The sequence below is a fragment of the Staurois parvus genome, unplaced genomic scaffold (genome assembly GCF_062004578.1).
Source record: "Staurois parvus isolate SC_StPar_1 unplaced genomic scaffold, SC_StPar_1.0 ptg001098l, whole genome shotgun sequence".
NCBI classification, from domain to species: domain Eukaryota; kingdom Metazoa; phylum Chordata; class Amphibia; order Anura; family Ranidae; genus Staurois; species Staurois parvus.
In genome coordinates, this window is record NW_028318894.1 from 759183 (window position 1) to 786962 (window position 27780).

The 27780-nt window shown below is 45.2% G+C and overlaps 1 protein-coding gene across 2 annotated transcripts in view; it reads right to left on the reverse strand.

Annotated features, from left to right (window-relative positions):
* LOC149440276 (uncharacterized) overlaps positions 1–27780 on the reverse strand; it is a 55769-nt gene that overhangs the window by 18038 nt on the left and 9951 nt on the right. The window contains exon 2 of one of the 2 annotated variants that reach the window (XM_089658821.1): positions 4751–5459. In XM_089658821.1, the coding sequence (XP_089514947.1) occupies positions 4751–5459 (709 nt within the window). Of the gene's footprint in view, positions 1–4750; positions 5486–27780 lie in introns of both variants that reach the window. The other variant, XM_089658822.1, reaches the window with a different exon arrangement.

The window sequence follows — 27780 nt, forward strand, 5'->3', positions numbered from 1 at the left end:
GAGGTATGATCAGCGATTGTCATCCATCTTCCTGCAGGAACTGAATTCAGAGGAGGTACGATCAGCGACAGTCATCCATCTTCCTGCAGGAACTGAATTCAGAGGAGGTACGATCAGCTGGACATTGGCCTATAATACATTCCATCTGATGAGTTACAGATGGCCGATATCTTTCACAAGTCACAGAGCCCCCCATTGAACAGAAATGGCAAAATACTGGATCCTATTTAAGGGTGTGCCTTTACCTGGAATGGGGGGGTATAAAAGTAAGCCATTGCTCTCCTTGTGGCCCCTCTTGGAGCCCAGGTGTCAGGACCCCAGGATGTCTGTGGAATGTACCACCATGATTCTATGTGTCTGTCCTGTAGTCCTCTCTATGTACTGGTAATATACTGTATGTTAGACTGTGACATCATTGTTTGTGTGTATCATATCCTTTATATTTTGTTATATTCCATTCATAGCAAGCTTCTTTTCTGTGTAAACCAATCAGATCTTTATTTGTTGTACAGTTGTTATCATTTGGTATAAATATTATTGGTAATAGCCGGATGGGGATTGGCTCAATTCATATATAGACAAAAGGTTGTGATCACTTATTATATTTACCATCAAGGGAATAAGTGAGGTAATGGCGGTGATCAGAGTACTATAGTGGGACTGCGGATGGCATTCTGACTCTGGGGGGAGCTGACTTGGTGTCACTGACATCTCCAGTGACACCAATACAGTGATCAGTGCTAATAAAAAGCACTGACACTGTACTAATGGCACTGGGCAGGAAGGGGTAACATGAGGGGCCATCAAAAGGGTTAACTGTGTGTGTGCGTCACTGTAAGTACACTGCTTTGTATTGGTCTCCTATGCAGAGCCATACAAAGCAGTGTGCAGGAGTTGACAGGGGAGAGATCTGTGTTGTTTATACACAGGTCTCTCCCCATCAGTAATACTCAGCAATCACTGGGTGCTAACAAAGAATCACTGGCTGGGACCCAGTGGTTGAGAAGAATGGCAGTGTAGGTAGGGCACACATGCACACCCCCTACCCGGAACTGCAAATCCACACACACATTTATATATAAATGATTTTGCACAGCCGTACCGCCCTGTAGCTGTATTTCTGATATAGTGCGGCATTGAAGCGGTTAAAGCCTAAGGTTAGTCACACATTTCTTCAAAAAACAGCACAACAGACAGTACTTACTGGCAATATGGAATGCCCCTTGTACTGATGACTTCCTCCTTAGTTGAAGTCTTCCATCCTTCAATCCCCTCGACCTCCACAGTGCTAACAGGCAGATGAATATTCAGAATACAATGTCCTGGAAGGGGGGATTCCCCCATCCACCTCATTTGTTTGGATGGAAAAGAGAAAAGACCCTGTCCCATCTTTGGGGACCAAAGATTCTTAGTGGGGGGAGTGTGTAGCCAGGGGAAGGCTACTAAGAGATGGAGGAGAGGAGACATTACAGAGTAGACAACAGGTTGTTTCATTTCCCCTTATGGTCATGGATAGATCATTGCATCACCTTTCTGCCTCTAGAGCACGGGTGTCAAACTGACTGCCCTCCTACTGTTTCCAAACTACACGTCCCATGAGGCATTGCAAGATTGGCAGTTACAAGCATGACTCCCAAAAGCAGAGGCATGAAGGAACTTGTAGTTTTGCAATAGCTGGAGGGCCACCAGTTTGACACCCCTGCTCTAGAGGGAGACCACTCTTACTGACCCTGAAAGCAGAGGATCCTGGGACATGTAGTCCCTCAACCAACTCTTACTGAAGAATGAATTAGCCCAGAGACTACAACTGGCTTGAGAGCCAAAGCAACAGGGGATCCTTGGAGAGTTTATGAACTTACTGTAATTGGTGGTCTCGGGGTCTTGTCCTGGGGGCTCTGGAGAGTTCAGTTGTGTGCTGCCCTTCTGCTAGTTTCTGTGGAGAGAAACAGCAACACAGGAGTTCTACATCCAGCCTTCCAGTGACCGTCCTATGTGAGCAGCCAGCAGTTCAGTGACACCGCACCTACTAGTGACCGTCCTACATAAGCAGCAATCAGTTCAGTGACACCGCATCTTCCAGTGACCATCCTACGTAAGCAGCAATCAGTTCAGTGACACCGCATCTTCCAGTGACCATCCTATGTAAGCAGCCAGCAGTTCAGTGACATCTCATCTTCCAGTGGCAGGTACCTAGAACCACATTCATCACCAGCAGCCAGAGACACAGGGACATCCATACTGACCATAATCAGTGGTTTCCACTGCAGCCCGCTGTGCATTCTTCATATCATCCTATCTGCTCCAGAGCCTGTTCACCCCCCTTTCCTGCACCACAGTATTATCTTCAGCCATGATTGGTGGAGGGCGATTGTCCAACCTTCACTCTGTGCCTTACATATGGACACTGCATATTTACCCTCCCCCACTTCCGCTCTACTTCTCACACGTGGACACCGCTAGCAGACACCTCTACCCTCCCCCACTTCCACTCTACTTCTCCCACGTGGACACCGCTAGCAGACACCTCTACCCTCCCCCACTTCTGCTCTACTTCTCACACGTGGACACTGCTAGCAGACACCTTTACCCTCCCCCACTTCTGCTCTACTTCTCACACGTGGACACTGCTAGCACACCTTTACCCTCCCCCGCTTCCGCTCTACTTCTCACACGTGGACACTGCTAGCACACCTTTACCCTCCCCCGCTTCCGCTCTACTTCTCACACGTGGACACCGCTAGCAGACACCTCTACCCTCCCCCACTTCCCCTTTACTTCTCACACATGGACACCGCTAGCAGACACCTTTACCCTCCCCCACTTCCCCTTTACTTCTCACAAGTGGACACCGCTAGCAGACATCTCTACCCTCCCCCACTTCCGCTCTACTTCTCACTTGTGGACACTGCTAGCAGACACCTCTACCCTCCCCCACTTCCCCTCAACTTCTTACACGTGGACACTGCTAGCAGACACCTTTACCCTCCCCCACCTCTGCTCTCTTTCTCACACGTGGACACTGCTAGCAGACACCTTTACCCCACTTCATCTAAGGAGATTCCATTACTCCATCTTCTCTGCAGATTTGACCCAGTCATTATCATCCCCTATACTCCAACTGTTGAAGGGCCCCATCTATAGCCGGCAGAAGATGAACTCTCCTTGATCTCCATATACTGAATATCCATCGGTAACTCAGAGATGCTCCCACTTTCCATTAGCCAATCCCTGCTCCTCATCCCTCCACACCCGCCCCATATACAGTCCAGGCGTGGCAGTCCCGGGAGTGCAGCTGTAGCTGTGTGAAGCCTGAATGTCCCAGTAGGAGGAGTTCTGCCCGCAGTGTGAGCTGCACTCCTGGAGGACCCTGTTCCAGTCTATGCTGCACCACCCCCAGCTTCATGATTGGCCTTCCTCTGCCTCATTGTCTGATATCAATTGTCCGTGTATTGCTACATGTTGGGGATTTCTGCTACAAATCTGAACTAGGAATAGAGAAAGGTAGAAAGGATGGCGCTCCACTTCCTGCTCTCTGTGCTTTCCATCCCCCATCAACCAATCACAATGTGTCCACAATCACCATGGAAATGATCAGATCAATGAAACGTTTGTCATAGACAGACCATCATGTGCCGATCATATACACAGACATTTGTATCACGGGAAACATACAAGAAGAAACATGTATGGAGAAAGACACGGGAAAGTCCCAATATGTGCATTCACCAATCACTCCTTCATTCCCGGTATACACACAATTCCATTGCTTCCATGTGTACACCATCAGTCACTCTTCTAGAATTGGGACATTTTATTACCACCCACCTCTTCAGTGATCCCCCACCATGCAAGTATTGTCCTCACCTCCAACTGTGGGCCTAATGAGTGCTTGGAACATTTGTCCACAAAGTATCAATAATAGACCTCCAAGTGTTTGTGAAATCTCCCACCACAAATGTACTCAGCCAATCACAGGGCAGGATAAAGAGAAAACAGGAGGCGCACACACCTAGTGCATTATCCAAGGTTTATTGTAAGGACTACAAAATAAAAACACTTCCAGACGAAGCATGAATCTAAAAAGCATTGATGGCCACAACGGCAGGTAAGGTGTCCTCACTGTCAGTGCGGTCAAATGGCTGACGCGTTTCGGGGACGAACCCCTTTCCTCAGAGCTAATGACCAGCCTCTGATGCAGATGTGTAATGAATGGAAAGTGGGAGCCTTGCTGGAGATTCCTGAATCACAGGGCAGGACTCCATTTTTATTCTCCTGTCATCAATGGCCAACCCGGTCCCACACTTCATCCATGTCTTTGGGGGCCTCTCATCTCCTTATGAACTGTTTCTTCCATGATGAAGATCAGCCATGGAGTATATCTGAGGTGTATATCAGGGGGTGCTTCTTCCCCACATGAGAGCTGGGATGTCCAGCAACATTCATCTAGAAGACATTTCCCACACTCAAGGCACTAATACACCTCCAGGGTTGTGTGGGACCCCTGATGTACAGGAAGGCAGGACTTCAGTGAGGAACATTTCCCTCACTCAGGACAGGAAAGTGGCTTCTCCTCGTGTGAGATCTCTGATGTCTGGAAAGACGCGATTTCACTGAAAAACATTTCCCACACTCAGGACAGGAATATGGCTTCTCCCCTGTGTGAGATCTCTGATGTATGTAAAGACTGGACATCTCCAAATAACATTTCCCACACTCAGAACAGGAATACAGCTTCTCACCTGTGTGAGACCTTTCATGTTTGACAAGATCTGTTTTTCGTGCAAAACATTTCCCGCACTCAGGACAAGAATATGGCTTCTCCCCCGTGTGCAATCTCTGATGTGTGTAAAAATGGGACTTCCATGCAAAACGTTTCCCGCACTCAGGACAGGAATAAGGCTTCTCCCCCGTGTGCAATCTCTGATGTGTGTAAAGATGGGACTTCCGTGCAAAACATTTCCCGCACTCAGAACAGGAATACGGTTTCTCCCCTGTGTGCAAACTCTGATGTGTGTAAAGATAGGACTTGTCTGAGAAACATTTCCCACACTCTGGACAGGAATATGGCTTCTCCCCTGTGTGAGATCTCTGATGTGTGTAAAGATAGGACTTGTCTGAGAAACATTTCCCACACTCTGGACAAGAATGTGGCTTCTCCCCTGTGTGAGATCTCTGATGATTGTTAAGACTGGACTTTTGTGAAAAACATCTCCCACAGTCAGGGCAGGAATACGGCTTCTCCCCAGTGTGAGATCTCTGATGTGTATCAAGATTGCACTTATGTGAAAAACATTTCCCGCACTCAGGACAGGAATACGGCTTCTCCCCAGTGTGAGATCTCTGATGTGTGTCAAGATTGCACTTATGTGAAAAACATTTCCCGCACTCAGAACAGGAATATGGTTTTTCCCCCGTGTGAGATCTTTTATGAATATTTAGATGGGATTTAAAATGGAAACCTTTCCCGCACTCAGGACAGGAGAACCTCTTCCCTGTTGGATGGCCGGCCCGGTCCCGCACAGTCTGAGGTTCCTCAGGATACGAGGAATCCGATGGTCCATCTACACTGGGTGGTGCCGGATGGACATTGGAGGGAGCCGGGTTTTCTCCTGGACTATACTGTGTGATGTCCTCATCTTCTACTTTCCAGTCTGGAGACAAAGTGAGACAATCCTCGGAGGTTTTCCTCATCTCCCGGCCATGGACTAAAATACAAAGACAGAGGATTACTAGACAGGAGCTGATTGGTTCCCCCAAACCAGGACTCCGCCCACATCAGGCAGCTTGGTCTCTGAGGAGCTTACAATTCCACCTTCAAGGGAACTAGGAAATGTCTCCTCTGATCTCCTACCAGGTCATTTCATTATTCATGGACCTTAGTCAGAGAGTGAGGAAACAACCAGAACTGTCTTTTATAGGAGGGACAGAGATGAGGGGATTATAGGACGAGGGTCCCCACCCCCTCTATCACTCATCGCCATCTTCCCAACACAAGAAGTACTGCACTTCCTTATTTAGTCCATGATTTAGTCATGAAGAACAGCGGGGCTGAGCCCCACCAGAGGTCAGAGAGTGAGGATGGGGGGAGAACAACCAAGATGAAGACTGGACTGATCCTGAAGACCACCATCATTGGGGTATTGACTCCTCCCTCATTATCACTTTCTGTTTAGGGGGCCAAAGTTGGAGGATGTTATCACATTATTATCACCATGTAAAAGTCTGTGCTCCAATCACATCATCCGATATAAAATGTCCAGCTGGGAGGAAATGGGAGGAACAAAACAGAATCCATATTATGTGTATATATAGCAGTGGGGGGAGGGGGGAGAACAGAAGTCAGGACTATGGAATGTACAACATAGAGTATATAGTGCAGGGGTCAGGAGTATGTAATGTACAACATAGAGTATATAGTGCAGGGGTCAGGAGTATGTAATGTACAACATAGAGTATATAGTGCAGGGGTCAGGAGTATGTAATGTACAACATAGAGTATATAGTGCAGGGGTCAGGAGTATGTAATGTACAACATAGAGTATATAGTGCAGGGGTCAGGAGTATGTAATGTACAACATAGAATATATAGTGCAGGGGTCAGGAGTATGTAATGTACAACATAGAGTATATAGTGCAGGGGTCAGGAGTATGTAATGTACAACATAGAGTATATAGTGCAGGGGTCAGGAGTATGTAATATACAACATAGAGTATATAGTGCAGGGGTCAGGAGTATGTAATGTACAACAGAGCATATAGTGCAGGGGTCAGGAGTATGTAATGTACAACAGAGTATATAGCGCAGGGGTCAGGAGTATGTAATGTACAACAGAGTATATAGCGCAGGGGTCAGGAGTATGTAATGTACAACATAGAGTATATAGTGCAGGGGTCAGGAGTATGTAATGTACAACATAGAGTATATAGTGCAGGGGTCAGGAGTATGTAATGTACAATATAGAGTATATAGTGCAGGGGTCAGGAGTATGTAATGTACAACATAGAGTATATAGTGCAGGGGTCAGGAGTATGTAATGTACAACATAGAGTATATCGTGCAGGGGTCAGGAGTATGGAATGTACAACCTAGAGTATATAGTGCAGGGGTCAGGAGTATGTAATGTACAATATAGAGTATATAGTGCAGGGGTCAGGAAGATGTAATGTACAACATTGAGTGTATATAGTGTCGGGGTCAGGAGTATACAGTGAGGAACAGAAGTATTTGAACCCCCTGCGTTGTTGCAAGTTCTCCCACTTCTCCATCATGGAGGGGTATGACCAGGGGCGGACTGAAAACTCATGGGGCCCCCGGGCAATAGGGGATCATGGGGCCCCTGTGTCCTTGCCTAAACTCAAAAAAGCCTATGAAAAAAATACCAGGGGCATCTCATGGGGCCCCCTACTGACCCCGGGCCTTCGGGCGGTGCCCGAGTTTCCAAATGGTCAGTCCGCCCCTGGGTCTGACATTCACATTGTAGGTGCATTCCCACTCTGAGGACAGAATTCAGGAGATCACATTGTATGATTTGTAAAGAATGTATTTGTCTCGCACGGCTGAACAGAAGTATTTGAACCCCTGAGAAGATCTGTGTTAATATTTGGTACAGAAGCCTTTGTCTGCAATTACAGAGGTCAGACGTTTCCTGTAGTCCTTGGCCAGGTTTGCACTGCAACAGGGATTTTGGCCGACTCCTCCACACCGATCTCCTCTAGATCTGTCAGGTTTCGGGGCTGTCGCTGAGCAAAACGGAGTTTCAGCTCCCTCCAAAGATGTTCTATTGGATTTAGGTGTGGAGACTGGCTAGGCCACTCCAGAACCTTGATATGCTTCTTACGGAGCCACTCCTTGGTTCTCCTGGCTGTGTGCTTCGGGTCATGTTGGAAGACCCAGCCACGACCCATCTTTAATGCTCTGACTGAGGGAAGGAGGTTGTTGCTCAAAATCTCACAATAAATGGCCCCATTCATCCTCTCCTTAATACAGTGCAGTCATCCTGTCCCCTTCACAGAAAAGCACTCCCAAAGCATGATGTTACCACCCCCATGCTTCACAGTAGGGATGGTGTTCTTGGGATGCAACTCATCCTTTTTTCTCCAAACACGAGGAGTGAAGTTTAGACCAAAACGTTCTCCTTTGGTCTCATCTGACCACATGACTTTCTCCCATGCCTCCTCTGCATCATCCAGATGGTCATTGGCAACCTTCAGACGGGCCTGGACATGTGATGACTGGAGCAGGGCAACCTTCAGACGGGCCTGGACATGTGATGACTGGAGCAGGGGAACCTTCAGACGGGCCTGGACATGTGATGACTTGAACAGGGGAACCTTCAGACGGGCCTGGACATGTGATGACTTGAGCAGGGGAACCTTCCGTGCAATGCATGATTTGAAACCATGACGGCGTAGTGTTCTACCGACAGTGACCTGTGAAACTGTGGTCCCAGCTCTCTTCATGTCATTGACCAGCTCCTCCCTTGTAGTTCTGGGCTGATTCCTCACCTTTCTTGTCATCAGTGATACCCCACGAGGAGACATCTTGCATGGAGCCCCAGTCCGAGGGACACTGACAGTCGTCTTTAGCCTCTTCCATTTTCTAACAATTGCTCCAACAGTTGATCTATTTTCACCAAGCTGCTTGGCAATTGCCCCGTAGCCCTTTCCAGCCTTCTGGAGGTCCACAATTTTGTCTCTGGTGTCTTTTGACAGCTCTTTGGTCTTGCCCATGGTAGTAGTTGGCGTCTGACTGACTGTGGGGTGGACAGGTGTCTTTAAAGAGCTCAGACAGGTGCTACTAAGTGAGATGAATGAGTGGAGTAGAGGTGGACTTTTTAAAGGTGCAGTAACAGGTCTTTGAGAGCCAGAATTCTTGCTGTTTCTCAGGTGTTCAAATACTTCTGTTCAGCCGTGCGAGACAAATACATTCTTTACAAATCATACAATGTGATTTCCTGAATTTTTTTTCATTCTGTCTCAACAAGCTCAGTGGGAGGGCATCCTGGCTATAAAACCTCACTAGCTTGGTGCCCCTCTGTCTAAGAAACTCTTGCTTGGAAAGGGATCATAAAAGCGTAAACCGAGTCCTTCTCTAAGTTCAAAGACATTCCAGAGAAGCCATAAACAGACACCACATTCAACATCCATTTTCCCTATGATTACATATCTTGGACTATGGAAGACTTGCAAACAAATATTCGGATGGCCCACTTTAAAACAAATTGTTTGGTCTATTACATGCCCTAGCGGAGATCAACAGGAGAGCAGAAAATAATATCTCCTTAACCATCTCAGCAGGTATGTCATATTTCATATGTAGACATTCAGCAGATGATTCTGCGTATTAATCTACCCGTGGGTGGAATATTACATGTACCAAGGAAAAGTTATGGGCCATAATATAAGCTACAAGGAATTTTTGTTCTAGCTTGGGTCTCCGCCCCGACACCCCCCCCCCCAAATGAGGCAATTGGTGCTCTGCTGTAATGAAACACCATGCTGAGATCCTAGAAAAAGGCTGTAATGCTTGGAGTTGAAGCTGTGTGTGTGAGAGTTGAAGATCTCCCTGCTTTAACATTGAAACTAACAGTGGGAGATCAAAGCATCCTTTTGGCTCTAAAACTTGGAAGCTGCCCAACCCAGGACATGTGGCAAGTACTTTAACCCTCTGACTTCTCTCAGTTATCTCTTTGCTGTGTTATTGTTCTCTGTATATTTATATATATATTGGCTACATCTTTTCTGTAAATATTTTTATTGCATCTTTTAGTAATAAATCTTACTTTCTGAAAGTGTTGAACTGTTTCTAAAGCTCTTTAATGCAAATTACGAATTCCTGCCGCTGAAGAGCACTACTGTGTGTTTAACCCTCTGTATAACCTGCCTGCGGTGAGAGTGGTATACAGACGTTTATCCAACCATCATAGTGTTATTGCCGAGTTTCCTCTTTCTCTGTACAAAAAGGAGGTGGTGTCAGTGTGAAGGGTTAATTGCATAATTAACCTGACCCAGTAAAAATCACGCTCAGGCTACATTGATTGTAGTCCAGTGAGCTGGAAAATCTTTGTGCAGGGTGCAGATGGGTGTGGCATTGTTACGCAAGTGACATTGCGGTTTTAGATTGGCTAGTCCTTCGGTCACGAGTTTGGTGAGAAGGGCTGGGGTCTGACGCCGCGATCATCACACATAAGGGGGGATATGATTTCCATGTATAATACATAAGGGGGGATATGATCTCCATGCATAATACATAAGAGGGGATATGATCTCCATGTATAATACATAAGGGGGGGATATGATCTCCATGTATAATACATAAGGGGGGATATGATCTCCATGTATAATACATAAGGGGGGATATGATCTCCATGTATAATACATAAGGGGGGATATGATCTCCATGTATAATACATAAGGGGGGATATGATCTCCATGTATAATACATAAGGGGGATATGATCTCCATGTATAATACATAAGGGGGGGATATGATCTCCATGTATAATACATAAGTGGGGATATGATCTCCATGTATAATACATAAGGGGGGGATATGATCACCATGTATAATACATAAGGGGGATATGATCTCCATGTATAATACATAAGGGGGGATATGATCTCCATGTATAATACATAAGGGGGATATGATCTCCATGTATAATACATAAGGGGGATATGATCTCCATGTATAATACATAAGGGGGATATGATCACCATGTATAATACATAAGGGGGGATATGATCTCCATGTATAATACATAAGGGGGGATATGATCTCCATGTATAATACATAAGGGGGGGGATATGATCTCCATGTATAATACATAAGGGGGGATATGATCTCCATGTATAATACATAAGGGGGGGATATGATCTCCATGTATAATACATAAGGGGGGATATGATGACCATGTATAATACATAAGGGGGGATATGATCTCCATGTATAATACATAAGGGGGATATGATCTCCATGTATAATACATAATGGGGATATGATCTCCATGTATAATACATAAGGGGGGATATGATCTCCGTGTATAATACATAAGGGGGGGATATGATCTCCATGTATAATACATAAGGGGGATATGATCTCCATGTATAATACATAAGGGGGATATGATCTCCATGTATAATACATAAGGGGGGATATGATCTCCATGTATAATACATAAGGGGGGATATGATGACCATGTATAATACATAAGGGGGATATGATCTCCGTGTATAATACATAAGGGGGGATATGATCTCCATGTATAATACATAAGGGGGGATATGATCTCCATGTATAATACATAAGGGGGATATGATCTCCATGTATAATACATAAGGGGGGATATGATCTCCATGTATAATACATAAGGGGGGATATGATCTCCATGTATAATACATAAGGGGGGGATATGATCTCCATGTATAACATATAACATTTATAGGGAAAGTTGATCCAGGGAATATCCGATTGCCTCTCGGGGGGTCAGGAAGGAATTTTTTTCCCTGCAGGAGGAGATCGGATCGTGCTTTGCTGGGTTTTTGCCTTCTGGTGGATCAGCTGTGGGTGTCGGATTATAACTTTTATTTTTAATGGTTCAACTAGATGGATGTCTTTTTTCAGCCAGACTAACTATGTAGGACCCACACCGCTGCCTCCCATCTCCTGAGACTGCACTCAGTGACTTGGAGCTGAGACACTACAGACATATCCCTCCACCCGGCACAGTCAGCAGATAACAGAGAAGGTCCCCTGGAGGAGTTTGGCACAAGAAAGGAGACCCCAGTCACATGTCCTGGGTGCCTACATTATGCAATGCTTAGAGTAAAAATCAACATTTTTCTTCCAGCTGAACCCCAGAACCTCCATAAATCCAGTCTAGAGACATAAATTGTGTCTGCAGCACAGAGAAGGAAGATTATCCGAGATAAATCCAGGAATACAGGACGGGGAACACAGCTCAGGAAAGTGACCAGGGGATTACAGGCTGATATCACCCAGTCCCCGCCCTACTCTGGACCAATCAGTGAGCAGTATGGGTGGAGGAATGGATTTAGTGTTCATGACCCACCTGTGCTGATCTCTGTAGGAGTGTCCTCCTCTATAAATGTCCCCGTTATTCCATCCTCCTCCATAGACTGCTGATCATCCCTCACATACGCCTCTTCTTCTTCTGCTTTCACCTCAAATTCTATATCGATTGGATCTCCACTCTAAATCAAGGAAATGAGAGAAAATGTCATCTGTAAAATGTAAGGTCACAGAAAAATCCACACATTGTCTCTATGAATCCATGTTCTAGATTCTCCATCCCACCAACCTTGTAATGGTGAGGGATGGTGTGACCTTCCTGTGTGGAATCCCGGGAATACAGAGGACGGGGACATCTCTCTGGTGGGTTCCTGGTATTAGGTGGCTCCATCATATCCTTGTGTCCTTCTGAAAACTCCTCCATCACTCCATACTCCTCATCCTCCTCTTTATACTCTTCTTTAACATCAATATTATCATCCCCGAGGATTCCACTCTGAAAGATATAATAAAACATTCATTGTAACAAACATGCTGTGTATAAATCACAACTACCAATAATTGTCATCATCTACCTGATGATGGTGAGGGATGGTGTGACCTTCCTGTGTGGAATCCCGGGAATCCAGAGGACGGGGACATCTCTCTGGTGGGTTCCCATGACTGGATCCATCTGTAGGAAACACACACACTGACTGAATCCATTGTTTCTATGTGTTTATCAGATGATGGGGGATCTAGGTGGATCCTCCGTACTGCTCTCTCCTTTACAATAAAGTCTCCTCTTACCCGGTGATGTGAGGGGCGGCTGATTGTCCATCATGACGTCCTTGTAGAGATCCTTGTGTCCTTCTAAATATTGATGTGTATCATCATCTGCTGGAGATAAAAGACGTCACACTGACTATGGAGGAAGAGGACGGACATGATGGAGGTTACTGGGTGTAAATAGAACATAACATCTTATTACCTCCTCTGCTGCTACTTCCACACACAAAGGCACAACCTGTTTATATTCCATATGACGTCTTGTCTATACCTGACATCACTTCCTGTCTGTTTCTGACCTCACTTCCTGTCTGTATTCCATAGAGAAGTCCTGTCTGGGTAGTACAAATGAGATCACCATCTTGTGAAGCTCAGAGGAACTGCAGCCCCGAGAAATGTCCCCTGATAACCATTCCTGCATTGTATCTACCTTACAGAGATATCAGGGAAGTGCCAAAATAACAAAAAAAAAAGTAAGAAACAATAAACCTAACTCTTATGCAACCAACTGTTTAAAAAATATATTTTACTACAGATAGAAAAGTCTTAAAGACACAGAACACGATAATAAAAACAAAGGTATACATAATAAAACAGAGACCTCCAAAATCAGACACACTACCCAGAATGTCCCATACTTCATATCAGAGAGACGTACTACCCAGAATATCCCGTCCTTCATATCAGAGAATGAGGCAGACTACCCAGAATGTCCTATTGTTTCTATCAGAGAGAGACAGACTACCCAGAATGTCCCGTCCTTCATATCAGAGAGAGACAGACTACCCAGAATGTCCCATCCTTCATATCAGTCAGCCAGCCAGTTCTTGAAGGCTGGTAGGAAAGAACCCTAAGGTTACCTAAGGGTTTGACTAGAAGAGGAAAAAGTGCCAAGACACCTCCACAGGGGTAAGCAGAGAGAAGGAATATGGCGCAACCCATATGGTGCACAAAACACCAGCAGGTCATAAGGATGCACAGGGACCCATGTGCCTAAACACCCACCTCTGCCTCCAAGCAAAACTGCCGACAGCTAATCATGGAGCATGGTCCAACAAAGCATCCTCAGCTGAGGAGAGGGGAAGGGGGAAGGGATCATTGGTTGTCTACCTGATTAGGAACAGGAGCAAGGGAAGGAGTCTGGAGGAACTGCACATCGGTCATCAAATGAGAACTTAAGCTCCAGTGACCGGGTCCCACAAAGGTCTCCAGGCAGACCCCCTACCTGCTGGGGGGGGCTAGCAGCAGGACCCAAGCATGATCTTCTTGCTGACAATGTGGAGAGCACAGGGCCATCCAGCAATTAAATCTTCCTGCCAGGTTGGAAATCAACAGCTTTCAGGTACTGAATCAGAAGAGAAGCAGACGGCAAATTCTTATCTCCAAGGAGGACAGCATAGTGAAATGTAACACTCTCAGTGCAGTACAGCATAGGGACTAGGCCACTAGACCTGCCACAGGGAAAACTCCCAGACCTTTCCATAGGGGAAGACTCTTCAACACGTGAGGGATTTCCAGGTCAGAGTACCAAGTCATTGAGGGGATGTTTGATGAGACGGGAACTGTTCTCAGGAAACAGATTGGAGCCCCAGACATGGGGACACCCCTGCAAGTGAAGACTTTCATGGTGAAGGGAATAAACTGCCCCTTTCAGACAAAAAGGCAGACAGGTATTATCTGGAAGTACTTGGTCTAGAGAGACCATTTGGATGTTTCACCCCAAGTTCAGGCTCCCAGGCAAGAGGGGTTGATGACAAGGACTGAGTTACAATTGAAAAAGGGAGTCTAAATTATGAGAGTAATCCCTTGGCACCCTACACACCCTGAAAGATGAGGGAGGGAGAATGATCCTGATTTACAAGGGGAGGAATTAAAACCCTAAAGCACAGGTGTCAAACTGGTGACCCTCCAACTGTTGCCAAACATCAATTCCCATGAGGCATTGCAAGATTGACAGTTACAAGCATGACTCTCAAAGGCAGAGGCATGATGGGACTTGTAGTTTTGTAACAGCTGGAGGGCCGCCAGTTTGACACCCCTGCCCTAAAGGAAATGAGCAACCTTGCCCAACAGTGACCTTTAAAAAGCCCAAGGCCTGGAACAAGAGGCTGATTCTCCAGTTGATGGGTAGTACGTCTATAAGGTTTGAAACAACCCCAGTATATCTGTGTCCACTTCAGGAGACTGCAATGACCCCAACCAGAGGTTGACTGTTGGAATTCTCAGAGACAGTGACAAGCTCAACATGGCCAGCATGAATAGAAGTTTTAGGCCAATCACAGACATAATCTGCAGGGGACCATTTAGAGCCTTTGAGGGCAGAGTGCACCAATATCTGAGCAAAAAAAGCCAGAAAGCCCAAAGTGGAGACTGAGGTCCCTGCGGACATGGGGGATACCTTGGCCACACACGAGAGAGCTTTGGTAGACTGCAATAAAGATGATCCAGTGACAATAGGGGTCCAAGGTTCTGAATTACAGGTGTCAATTCCTTCTGGGAAGGAAGCACTCTAGGACTATAAGCTGAGTTCATCCTTGGCAGTGGGACAGTCCTGGCTGTCTTAGTGAAGACACGTTGTGTTTGTACAGTGGTAATTTCAACCAGGCCCAATGTGAGGCAATGTTTTAAGTCTCATAAACCCAGGCAGCTGGAGCTGAGGGTTTCAGGTGGCCGGGGGTGACCAAGTAAGTGTAGGCATGGAGATCCATGTGATGCTTCAAGAGCAACGGCAGAATGATACTTCCTCCAAGTTGAATAGAGAGAAAGAGAAGTCAGAGCTCCACCCAATGAATGCCATCAGCACTCAATTCCTCGGCCTTAACTCTCACCCTGTTAAAAAGTGGTGGGAAATGTAAAATGGTGGCCATCAATGAGTTAGCTCCCAATGCTTCATCACAACTGGCTCTGCTCACTAAGTGAGTCTTCAAAGACAGGGTCACACCTGTGACCACAGGACAGCTCTGGACCCGAATGTACTCCTCAGCTAACACAGTACACCCTGGCCTGGAGAGCACCACAATGATAAGCCCAGTGCCCAAAGGTTACATTCCAGGCTAGTCTTACATGTACAGTCTAGTAGGGTCCGGCTTCAAAAGCTGAGAAACACTGATCAGGATAGCTGATTGAGATCATCTGAGTTCACCAAAGAACCTTGATAGATTGATATCACCAAGAAACCTTGATTGATTGAAGTCACCATGGAACCTTGATTAAGGTCAGCAAGAAAACTTAATTGAGGTCACCAAGATACCTTGATTGATTGATGTCACCAAGGAACCTTTATTGAGGTCACCATGAAACCTTGATTGATGTCACCAAGAAACCTTGATTGATGTTACCAAGGAGCCTAGAGTGAGATCACCAAGCAACCTTGATTGGTGTCACCAAGAAAACGTGATTGATGTCACCAAGGAACCTTGATTGGTGTTACCAAGAAAACTTGATTGATTGATGTCACCAAGAAACTTTGATTAAGGTCAGCAAGAAATCTTAATTGACGCCACCAAGAAACCTTGATTGATTGATGTCACCAAGAAACCTTGATTGATTGATGTCACCAAGGAACCTTGATTGATGTCACCAAGGAACCTTGATTGAGGTCACCATAGAACCTTGATTGCTGTCATCAATAAAACTTGATTGATTGAGGTCACCAAGGAACCTTGATTGATGTCACCAAAGAATCTTGATTGATTGATGGCACCAAGGATCCTTGATTGGTTGAAGTCACCAAGGAACCTTGAGTGACTGATGTCACCAAGGAACCTTGATTGATGTAACCAAGAAACCTTGATTGATTGTCACCAAGGAAACCTGATTGAGGTCACCAATGAACCTTGATCGATGTCACCAAGAAACCTTGATTGATGTCACCAAGGAACTTTGGTTGGTGTTGTCAGGAATGGACTTGCCAATAACGGTGGGACTCACCTGCCTTGTGGGCTGCAGTACCAGGGCTGGCCAGCGGGTGCTCTCAGCAATCAGAGACTCACCCCTGCAGTCAGCCAAAACACCTGAAGCTGATTGTAGGGGTTGTATTTAAGGAATGGCCAGACTCACAGTCAGGGCCTTGGTGTGTGTTTTCCACGGGCCCCTGTATCTTATTGTCAGGAATGGACTTGCCAGTAATGGTGGGACTCACCTGCCTTGTGGGCTGCAGTACCAGGGCTGGCCAGCGGGTGCTCTCAACAACCAGAGGTTTACTTCGGCAATTATCCATCACCTGGGGCTGATTGCAGGTGTATTTAAGGGATGGCCAGACCTGCAGTCTGTGCCTTGGTGTGTGTTTTTCCATGGGCCCCTGTATCTTGTAACCTACGTTCCTGTTTCTGCCTCTGCCTCTGCCTGACTTGTTGCCGACCCTGCCTGATCCTGACCTCTGCTGACTTCTCCTGTTCTGATCCCTGGCTTGTGACCCTGACCATTCTCTCCGCCTGCTCCTCCTGTACCTATCTGCCCGATAGTTATCGACCCGGCCTGCCTGATTACGTTGTGCTCTATATGTGTATGTACCTGTGTATCTGTATCAGTTTAGGTTTGGGTTTGTTTCACCTTGTTGTATGTATTTGTGTTAGCTTGGGGTTTGGTGCTCTGCGTTTATGTTTGTATTGTTAGTCTTTAATAAATTGTCTTATTTATACCATATCTGAAGCCTGCATTTCCCTGTGTCAGTCCACACACTTCTGGTCACACCCGCATCCCTGACACTTATATCCTGTATTCCTGTTCCTGTCTGACTTGTTGCCAACCCTGCCTGATCCTGACCTCTGCTGACTTCTCCTGTTTGATCCCTGGCTTGTGACCCTGACCATTCTCTGCCTGACCCTCTGTACCGCGTTGCCCATGAGTTACTGAACCCAGCTTGTGACCCCGACCACTCTCCCGCCTGTTCCTGGTACTCCGTTTGCCCGTTTACTACTGACCCGGCCTGCCTGACGACTCTTACATTGTATGTATTGTTATCTGTGGGTGGTTTGGTTTGTTTGCACTGTGTTATGTTTAGTTTTGCACTGCATTTTGTATTGTTAGTCTTAATAAATTATATTGTTTATACCATATCTGAAGCCTGCGTTTCCCTGTGTCAGTCCACACACCTCTGGTCATACCTGGAGCCCTGACAGGTGTCACCAAGAAAACTTGATTGATTGATGTCACCAAGGAACCTTGATTGAGCTCACCAAGGAACCTTGATTGCTGTCACCAAGAAAGAAAACTCCATTAGTGTAGCATCACTGATGTAACCAAGAAAAAAATTACACAGTTAGAAAGCTAGCAAAAAAAATAAGTAGACTTTTTTCTTCAGAGCTGAAGCATGCAACCACTTAAGATAATAGCAAAAAACTGAAGCTTGCTGGGAGCAGAAGGGGTTACACAGAGACTGGCTTATAGGTTTTCTGTTTGCTCATGTCCAATCCTATTGTAGCTCAGTTCCCGGGCATTTTGGTGCAAGCCCTGCAGCCCATTGAAGACACTGGGACTTTTGGAGACATCAAGCCATGAACAACACCATGGACTCTTGCCTCATAGAGGTATGCCTGGGCAGCCACACTACTATAGTTATAGCTAGGGGAAAGATGTTGTTCATATTGAACTGTACACTGCAACCCATTCAGTGAAGGATCCTGGTCTGAAGGTATTCAAAGAGGTGAATAGTGTTGGTTCTGGTGCATCTAAAGAACACGGGTGTGTATCGCACTGTGGGTTATAAAGTGACATTGTTATAAAAGGGTTAACTCAGCAAGACCAGGAGAAGAGTGTAGTTGCTATGGGTAACCAAGTGAAGGAACAAGCTACAAGCAGCCAATTGTTAGGTGTGGTACCTGGTGAGGTGACAAGTCCTCTGGTAGCGAGGGGCTCATTGTCTGGCTCCCTCTCTAGCAGTCGGCATCCAACTAAAACAAGATCCAAACTCCCCATTACAGAGATCTATGTCCTGGTCATGAGGTACGAGAAGGAAGGAGCATGCATGAGGTCCATGCTAGGTGCATGGTGGGACTCCATTCTGTTACTGGGAGTGAGGTAACAGAGGTACACTGGACTGGTGGAGTGGGCACAGGCTCAGCACGTCCCTCCTAATACAACATACAAGATACAGCATGTAGTGTCATGAGACAAGTCGCTTTTCAGAGGAACTCTGTGCTTTAATTACCGCACTCAGTGAAGGTTCATCTCCAAGTCGGGGAACTGCCTTAGTGTTTGACTTTTCACATGACTGCAATCTCCACCTGGTCTCCGGACATCGATGAGCATGCTCCACCCGAAAGCGAGCAGGGCAAAGATGATCCTGCCCATAGGTGGCAGTATAACCTGCCTCCTGTGTCCCTCAATGGGCAAGAAAGGAAAATACCTTAGTAGCTTAGAAGAAAGCTAGAGCCCCTGTCAGATATTAATCCCTGTTTGCTCCTTCTTGTAGGGTTCCCCTGACTTCCTGATTGGTAAATTGCTGTCAGGAGGACAGGAGGTGTAGGGAAATCTCTCAAAGGAGTCCCAGATAGTAAAAACCTGACAGGAGTTCTAATCCTTCACCACTCCATCCAAAATTTATGTTTTGGGCTCAACTTGTAATTTAAATCTGCTTGGTCCAGCCTACCTCTATGGTTACACCCTGAGTAGTAACCTGGCCACATCCCTGGACACCCCACCCCACCCCCCACACACACACACATTCACCAGGATACAAATCATTGTCATGTATTGTGTGTTAGAAGGAACAGACACCTTTGACTGTGGATGGAGGTCTGATCTGACCCCATTTAATAAACACAACACAACTGACTCCATGTAACTCATCTGTTCAGTCAATATCATCGATATATCTTGTCTTATGTAATAAAGATTGTTTATTTGTGCCGGTGACTTTGTGCTGGGATAGCCTTGGTACTGTTGAAAAGCTAAGCGGTTTTATAATGGGGATAGCTGGATTTGTGAGGTGCATTCATAGGCTTGCTGAGCAGATGTTTATACAAGATGGCTTCCGGGCCCCTCATCCAGGAAGATGTCCCTGTGGTGGGTAAATATTTTCTTATCTTCCAAGATTGTCCTCAGACACTCACTCATTACTCTTCTTGCCCCAGATAATATTAACAACAGAAAAATGACCCAAAATTCACCATAGAGAGCTTTCACCTTTCTTATTGTACAAAAAAATCAACAGGGTGAGTAGTTTGAGTCCCCCTAGAAGTCCACTTCCGCCTCGTACAGGAAGATGCCGCTGAACACTATCAGGGGCTCATCAGAATGGGACAACTTTCCGGTCACCAGGTCAATGCAAACGGTGTCACCTGCACTCAGCTGTAGAATAATATTGAAGACCCCAAGTGAGCTGGTGGTGGTCTTGTTTTCTATGAGGGGCTTCTTCTACAGGCCTTCTGGTTGGTAGCTCTTAGAGTCCACCCTGGCAATGCCCAAGTTGGATTTGGAGAGCACAGCTTCAATCTTTTTATCTTTGTAGCCAGTTAAGATGGCACTAAAGAAGTACCTGCCTTCTATTGGGGCAGTGAAGATACCTGGGAAGAAAACGAACATGGCTAGTTTGAGATGGGAGACCTAAGACCTAAAACGTTTGTTAGAGACAAGAGACCTGAGACCTAAAACCTTTGTGAGAGACAGGAAACCTAAGACCTATAACCTGTGTTAGAGACAGGAGACCTAAGACCTAAAACCTTTGTGAGAGACAGGAGACCTAAGACCTATAACCTTTGTTAGATACAGGAGACCTATGACCTATAACCTGTGTTAGAGACAGGAGACCTGAGACCTAAAACCTTTGTTAGAGACAGGAGACCTGAGATCTAAAACCTTTGTTAGAGACAGGAGACCTGAGATCTAAAACCTTTGTTAGACAGGAGACCTGAGCACCTGCATTTAGCCCCTATGCTTTCCTCCCCCTTCTCCCCCAGTAAGTGCAGTGTCAGTAGGTCACTATCACTTGATACATTTCACACAAAACCGCAGTGTTGGCAGAATCAGGCCTGATCTCTGTTAGCACTTGCTGGTAAATTTTGATGACTCTCATATGCAGCAGAGTGCCAGTACTAGTGCCACGCTACCTTTTGGTGAACTGGCGAGCACTAGTGGCCTAGTACATCCTGGTATTTCACATACCTCTTAGATTGTAAGCTCCCAGGATCAGGGCCCTCCTAACCCTGTATTGAACTGTATTGTTGCTGTATTGTCTCCCGTTATATTGTAAATCTCTGAGCAAACTGTCGGAGCTATATAAATCCTGTATAATAATAATAATACCAGCACTGCAGTATCACTTGGTGACGTGGTGAGTCCCATAAGTGTAGTGCAAGCTTGTGCGGTGGCGCGCACAAGTATTGTCCCGCAGCCACCAAGAATTCGCACACAGGCCTGTAGAGCCCCTAGTATCCTTCCGGATGTGCTTGCAAATCCTGATTGGCAGCCCACAAATTCTGCTGTACCTGTACTTCCCCCATTCACTCCCCAACCCGGAATTCAGGTGGACACAGCAAATTTAACTACTCCCCTTGATTTTTGGAGCTGTTTTTCATGGAATATCTGTATGCGTTGATTGTGGATCAAAGCAATTTATATGCACAACAATTTATTGCCACCAACCCAAATTCAAACCTTGCCAGACCAGTCGCATGGAAACCCATTACGGTTTCAAAATTTAAATTTTTTGGGGGCCTAACCCTCAACATGGGCATTACTAAAAAAAATGAATTGCGGTTGTATTGTTCCGCAGACCTGATTCATCATATGCCCGTGTTCTCTGCTGCCATGGCCAGGCATAGATATGAGAGTATAATGTGTTTTATGCATTTCAATGACAATACACTCTGTCAGTCTTGAGGTGACCCTGAATTTGACCGGCTCCACAAAATTCAGCCCCTCGCAAATCACCTTAACCAAAATTTTGCAGATGTCTATACTCCCCAGCAAAACATCTGCATTGATGAGTCCCTGATTAATTTTTCTGGCCGCCTTGCATTCAAACAATTCTCCCCAGCAAGCGTGCCAGATATGGGGTCAAGATGTAGAAGACCTGTGAGAGGGCAACAGGCTATACTTATAAGTTTCAGATTTATGAGGGAAAAGATAGTCACGTGGAGCCCCCTGGATGCCCAGACTACATGGGGAGCAGTGACAAGATAGTTTGGGACTTGGTGTCATCATTTCTCCATATGAGGTACCACTTATACGTGGACAATTTTTATTCAAGCGTGCCACTATTTAGACATTTGTACAATCTTGGAATTGGCGCATGTGGCACCGTGTGACCTAATGTGTGCCCACCATTAGAAGTGGGTGGATGCAGGGCGGTATATTATAATGGTGGGCATACCACACACTTTTTCTGGCAGAGATTTCTTCTCTTTTTTTCATTCAGTCCACAGGCTGCATACAAAAAAAAGAACATAGTATATATACCCAACAAGGACCAGCGACGTACTGGTACATCACTGGACTTTGAATGGTTATACCAGGATGATGCCTATAGCTGCAGACATCATCCTGGTATCGTTTTTTTCAGCCGGCGATCAACTTTCATGTAAAATCAATCCTAGTGGCTAATTAGCTGCAGGATTGCTTTTACAAGCAGCAGGATATGATGCCCCCCTCTCCCGCTGCCTTCCATGGCCTTCTCGGGCAGTTCCGTGCCATCAGGGGAACCTGAGAATGCAGCCGGTGTTTCTGCCAGCTGACCATAGAGCTGATTGGAGACCAGAATGGTGCCAATCATCTCTATAGTCTAAGAATTCGGAAGCTACGAGCATTTCATCACTTCAGTTTTGCAGGATATAAACAGCGCCATTTGTAAATTGGGAAAGCATCTGATCACACCGATCTTGGTTTGATTAGATAATGTAAGGGCAGAGGAGAGATCCAGAGTCTGATAGGCCCCAGATTTCTCCCCATTGAGGTTATAGGGGATATTTGCATTCCCTGTGATAGCATTAAAAGTGATAAAAAAAAATTAAAGGGACAGTGTAAAAATAATTGAAAAAAACAAAATAATGAAAAAAAACCTTGCCCCCCCCCCCCCACGCACACACCTGTGTGCAGGAGTGTTGACCCTGTACTGGTATGTAAACAGCGGTTGCACCAAGCATGTCAGGTATCACCATGAACGTCATATCAAGGGCAGTAATTCTAACACCAGACCTCCTCTGTAGATCTAAAATGGTAGCTTGTAAAGGCTTTTAAAATGTTGCCTATGGATGTTAAAAATGTTTGCAGTTTGTCACCATTGCATGGGGCATGTGCAGTTTTAAATCATGTCATGTTTGGTATCTATTTACTCGGAATACCATCATCTTTTATATTTTGCCAAATAATTGGCCAACATATTGTGTTTTTGTGCATTAAAAGTAAAAAAAGTGTATTTTTTTAATTTGCATTTGAATAATCATTGTGACATGAAAAATTGTAGCACCCACCATTTTATTCCCTAGGGTGTCTACTTTAAACAAATATATAATGTTTGGGGTTTAAATTAATTTTCTAGCAAAAAATACTGATTTTTTTCATGTGACCAAAAAGTGTCAGAGAAGGCTTGGTCTTCAGGTGGTTAGAAGAGTGAATGATGTGTGGCATAAACTTCTAATGCTGGGCATACAATGCCCCCACCCCCCAAAAATGACCCCTTTTTGGAAAGTAGTCACCCCAAACTATTTGCTGAGTGGCATGATGAATTAATAAATGAAATAATTTTTTTACCACAAGTTTTTGGAAAATTACAAAAATGTTTTTTTTTACACAAAATTGTCAGTTAAATGATTTACTGCTCACACATGCCATGGTTATATGTGGAATTACTCCCCAAAATACATTCTGCTACTTCTCCTAAGTATGGGGGTACCACATGTGAGACATTTTGGCAGTCTAGCCAAGTACAGGACCCCAAAATCCAATAAGCCCCTTCAGCCTTTTAAAGGGCTTTATTTCCTCATTACACTTCCTCACTACCTATCACAGTTTCTGAGGCCCTGAAATGCTTGGATAACACCAAACCCCCCAAAATGACCCCTTTTTGGGAATTTGATAATAAGCATGGTAAGTATTTTGCAGATCTCGTTTGTTGCCACATGTTCTTGGAAAATAAATAAAAAAAACAAAAACATTTTTTTTTTTTTTTTTATATTTCAAAACCTTGTAGGAAAAAATTAGATCTGCAAAAAACTCACCATGCTTCTTTTTAAATTCCTTGGGGTGTTTACTTTCCAGAAAGGGGTCATTTTGGGGGGGTCTGTTGCTATCCTGACATTTCAGGGCCTTCGAAACTGTGATAGGTAGGGAGGAAGTGAAATAAGGAGGTTCCACACCTTTGGGATTTCAAAGCAGTCATTGGATTTCAGGCTCCTGTATGTGGCTAGGCTCCCAAAAAGTCTCACACATGTGGTATCCCCATACTCGGTAGAAGTAGCAGAATGTATTTTGGAGTGTAATTCCACATATACCCATGGCTTGTGTGACAAATATATAATTTAAGTTACAACTTTGTGTAAAAAAAAAAAAAAAAAAAAAAAAATTCCAAAAACTTGTGGAAAAAAATAAATCTTCCATGGACTCAATATGCCTCTCAGCAGATAGCTTAGGGTGTCTACTTTCTGAAAAAGGGTCATTTGGGGGTGTTTGTACTGTCCTGGTATTTTAGCACCTCAAGAAATGTGATGAGGAGTCAGAAAGTAAAAGTTGTGTAAATTCCATGATCTATCCCATAGTTTGTAGACGATATAACTTTCACACAAAGCAATCAATATACACTTATTGGGATTTTTTTACCAAAAACATGGAGCAGAATACATTTTTGCCTAAATTTATGATAAAATTTGAGTTTTTTTATATTTTTTATGACATAAATGAGAAAATACTTTTTTTATTAAACATTTTCAGTCTTTTTTTATTTATAGCGCAAAAAATAAGTGCACAGGTGATCAAATACCACTAAAGGAAAACTATTTGTGTGAAAAAAAGGATGCAAATTTAATTTATGTACACAATAATCAATAAACAGAATTCCACACCCTATCACCTACCAAAATATCTATTATACCCAAAAGAAAAGTAAACTTTCACCCTTGAAAGTATGTGTACATGTAACTAAACTCTTCTTTAACCACCTCCCGCCCACCATATAGTACAATGACAGGCGCAAGGTGGTTCTCTCATTCTGGGAGGACGTCATATGACGTCCTCCCATTCTTACTGCGCATGCGCGGCTCAGGGAGCGTGCAGCGCGGTGATCGGTGGTGCGCTGTGTTCCTCAGACACAGCGGATCACCGATCACGGAAAGAGCCGAAGATGTCGGCTCGGTCATGTGATCAGCTTTGTCCAATCACAGCTGATCACATGTAAACAGTGAAGTGCCGGTTATCAGCATTTCTCTCCTCTCAATCTGTCACGCTGACAGAAGAGAGGAGAGCCGGTAATCGGCATTCTGCAGAGGGGACATGTACACTGATCATCAGGGCACTGATGACCAGTGTGCCCTGATGATCAGTGTAGCCCCAGCAGTGCCACCTGTCAGTGTCCATCAGTGTCAGCTCTCTGGGCTCATCAGTGCCTCATGCCAGTGCTCATCAGTGCCACATACACATATCAGTGCCTACCAGTGCACATCAATGCCACATATCAGTGCCCATCTGAGCTGCCTTTCAGTGTCACCCATCAGTGCCAGTCAGTGCCACCTATCAATGCCAATCAGTGCCAGTCAGTGCCACCTATCAGTGCCAGTCAGTGCCGCATATCTGTGCCAGTCAGTGCCGCCTATCAGTGCCGCCTATCAGTGCCCATCAGTGATGCCTGTCAGTGTCCATCAGTGCGGCCTATCAGTGCTACCACTGCAGCCTCATTAGTGCATATCAGTGAAGGAGAATAATCACTTATTTACAAAATTGTTAAACAAAAACTAAGAAAAAACATTTTTTTTTTCAAAATTTTCAGTGGTTTTTGGTTTGTTTAAGAAAAAATAAAAAACCCCGAGGTGATTAAATACCACCAAATTAAATCTCTATCTGTCACAAAAAACTATAAAAATCTCATATGGGTACAATGTTGTATGACCGCACAATTCAAAGTGTGAGAGCGCTGAATTCTGGAAATTGGCCTGGGCAGGAAGGGGGTATAAGTGCCCGGTAGGGAAGTGGTTAAACATAGATGAATCCATCCCAATATACAATAAAATAATACATAAATAAAATTTACAATAAAATAAATTGTAAAATAAAATAAAAATCCCAAAAAATTATATATCAAACTAAATGTCCCAAAAAATAAATGTCTAAAATGTCTCTGTAAAGATGTCTTTCCAAATTGCAAAGCAAACTCGTATCACTCTGTAATCATCCAGTATGGAAATTCCAAAATTCTTTGTGAACCTCAAAAAAATAAACTTCTGATACCTTTAAACTGAACATACATGTAAAATAGTGAAAACGTTTGTGTATTTGGTAGATTTTATAATAACTTTTAGTATTTTTTAGGGGTTGATTTTATTTATTTTATTTATATATTTTATTATATATCATATTTATCCTCATTTTTATGAGGTAGTTTGGGGGATATGGATCAGGTTTAGTTTGTGTGTGAGTAGATGTAGAATGTATTGATCTGGGAATGCATAGATTGACCAGTAGAGGGAGTCATTACCATAGGGCAGTGATGGCGAACCTTTTTGAGCCCGAGTGCCCAAACTGCAACCCAAAACCAACTTATTTCTTTCAAAGTGCCAACACTGCAATGAAACCTGAATATCGAGCTTTTGGTTTAGAAAAAACAACTCGTACAGTAGTGCAAACTAATTAACAGTACAGGGGATGACCAGAGACTGCGGACACAGTACAGGGATGACCAGAGACTGCGGACACAGTACAGGGATGACCAGAGACTGCAGACACAGTACAGGGATGACCAGAGACTGCGGACACAGTACAGGGATGACCAGAGACTGCGGACACAGTACAGGGATGACCAGAGACTGCGGACACAGTACAGGAGATGACCAGAGACTGCGGACAGTACAGGGATGACCAGAGACTGCGGACACAGTACAGGGATGACCAGAGACTGCGGACAGTACAGGGATGACCAGAGACTGCGGACACAGTACAGGGATGACCAGAGACTGCAGACACAGTACAGGGATGACCAGAGACTGCGGACACAGTACAGGGATGACCAGAGACTGCGGACACAGTACAGGAGATGACCAGAGACTGCGGACAGTACAGGGATGACCAGAGACTGCGGACACAGTACAGGGATGACCAGAGACTGCGGACACAGTACAGGGATGACCAGAGACTGCAGACACAGTACAGGGATGACCAGAGACTGCGGACAGTACAGGGATGACCAGAGACTGCGGACACAGTACAGGAGATGACCAGAGACTGCGGACAGTACAGGGATGACCAGAGACGCTGGACACAGTACAGGGATGACCAGAGACTGCGGACACAGTACAGGAGATGACCAGAGACTGCGGACAGTACAGGGATGACCAGAGACTGCGGACACAGTACAGGAGATGACCAGAGACTGCGGACACAGTACAGGGATGACCAGAGACTGCGGACACAGTACAGGGATGACCAGAGACTGCGGACACAGTACAGGAGATGACCAGAGACTGCGGACAGTACAGGGATGACCAGAGACTGCGGACAGTACAGGGATGACCAGAGACTGCGGACACAGTACAGGGATGACCAGAGACTGCAGACACAGTACAGGGATGACCAGAGACTGCGGACAGTACAGGGATGACCAGAGACTGCGGACAGTACAGGGATGACCAGAGACTGCGGACAGCACAGGGATGACCAGAGACTGCGGACAGTACAGAGATGACCAGAGACTGCGGACAGCACAGGGATGACCAGAGACTGTGGACAGCACAGGGATGACCAGAGACTGCGGACAGTACAGGGATGACCAGAGACTGCGGACAGTACAGGGATGACCAGAGACTGCGGACACAGTACAGGGATGACCAGAGACTGCGGACA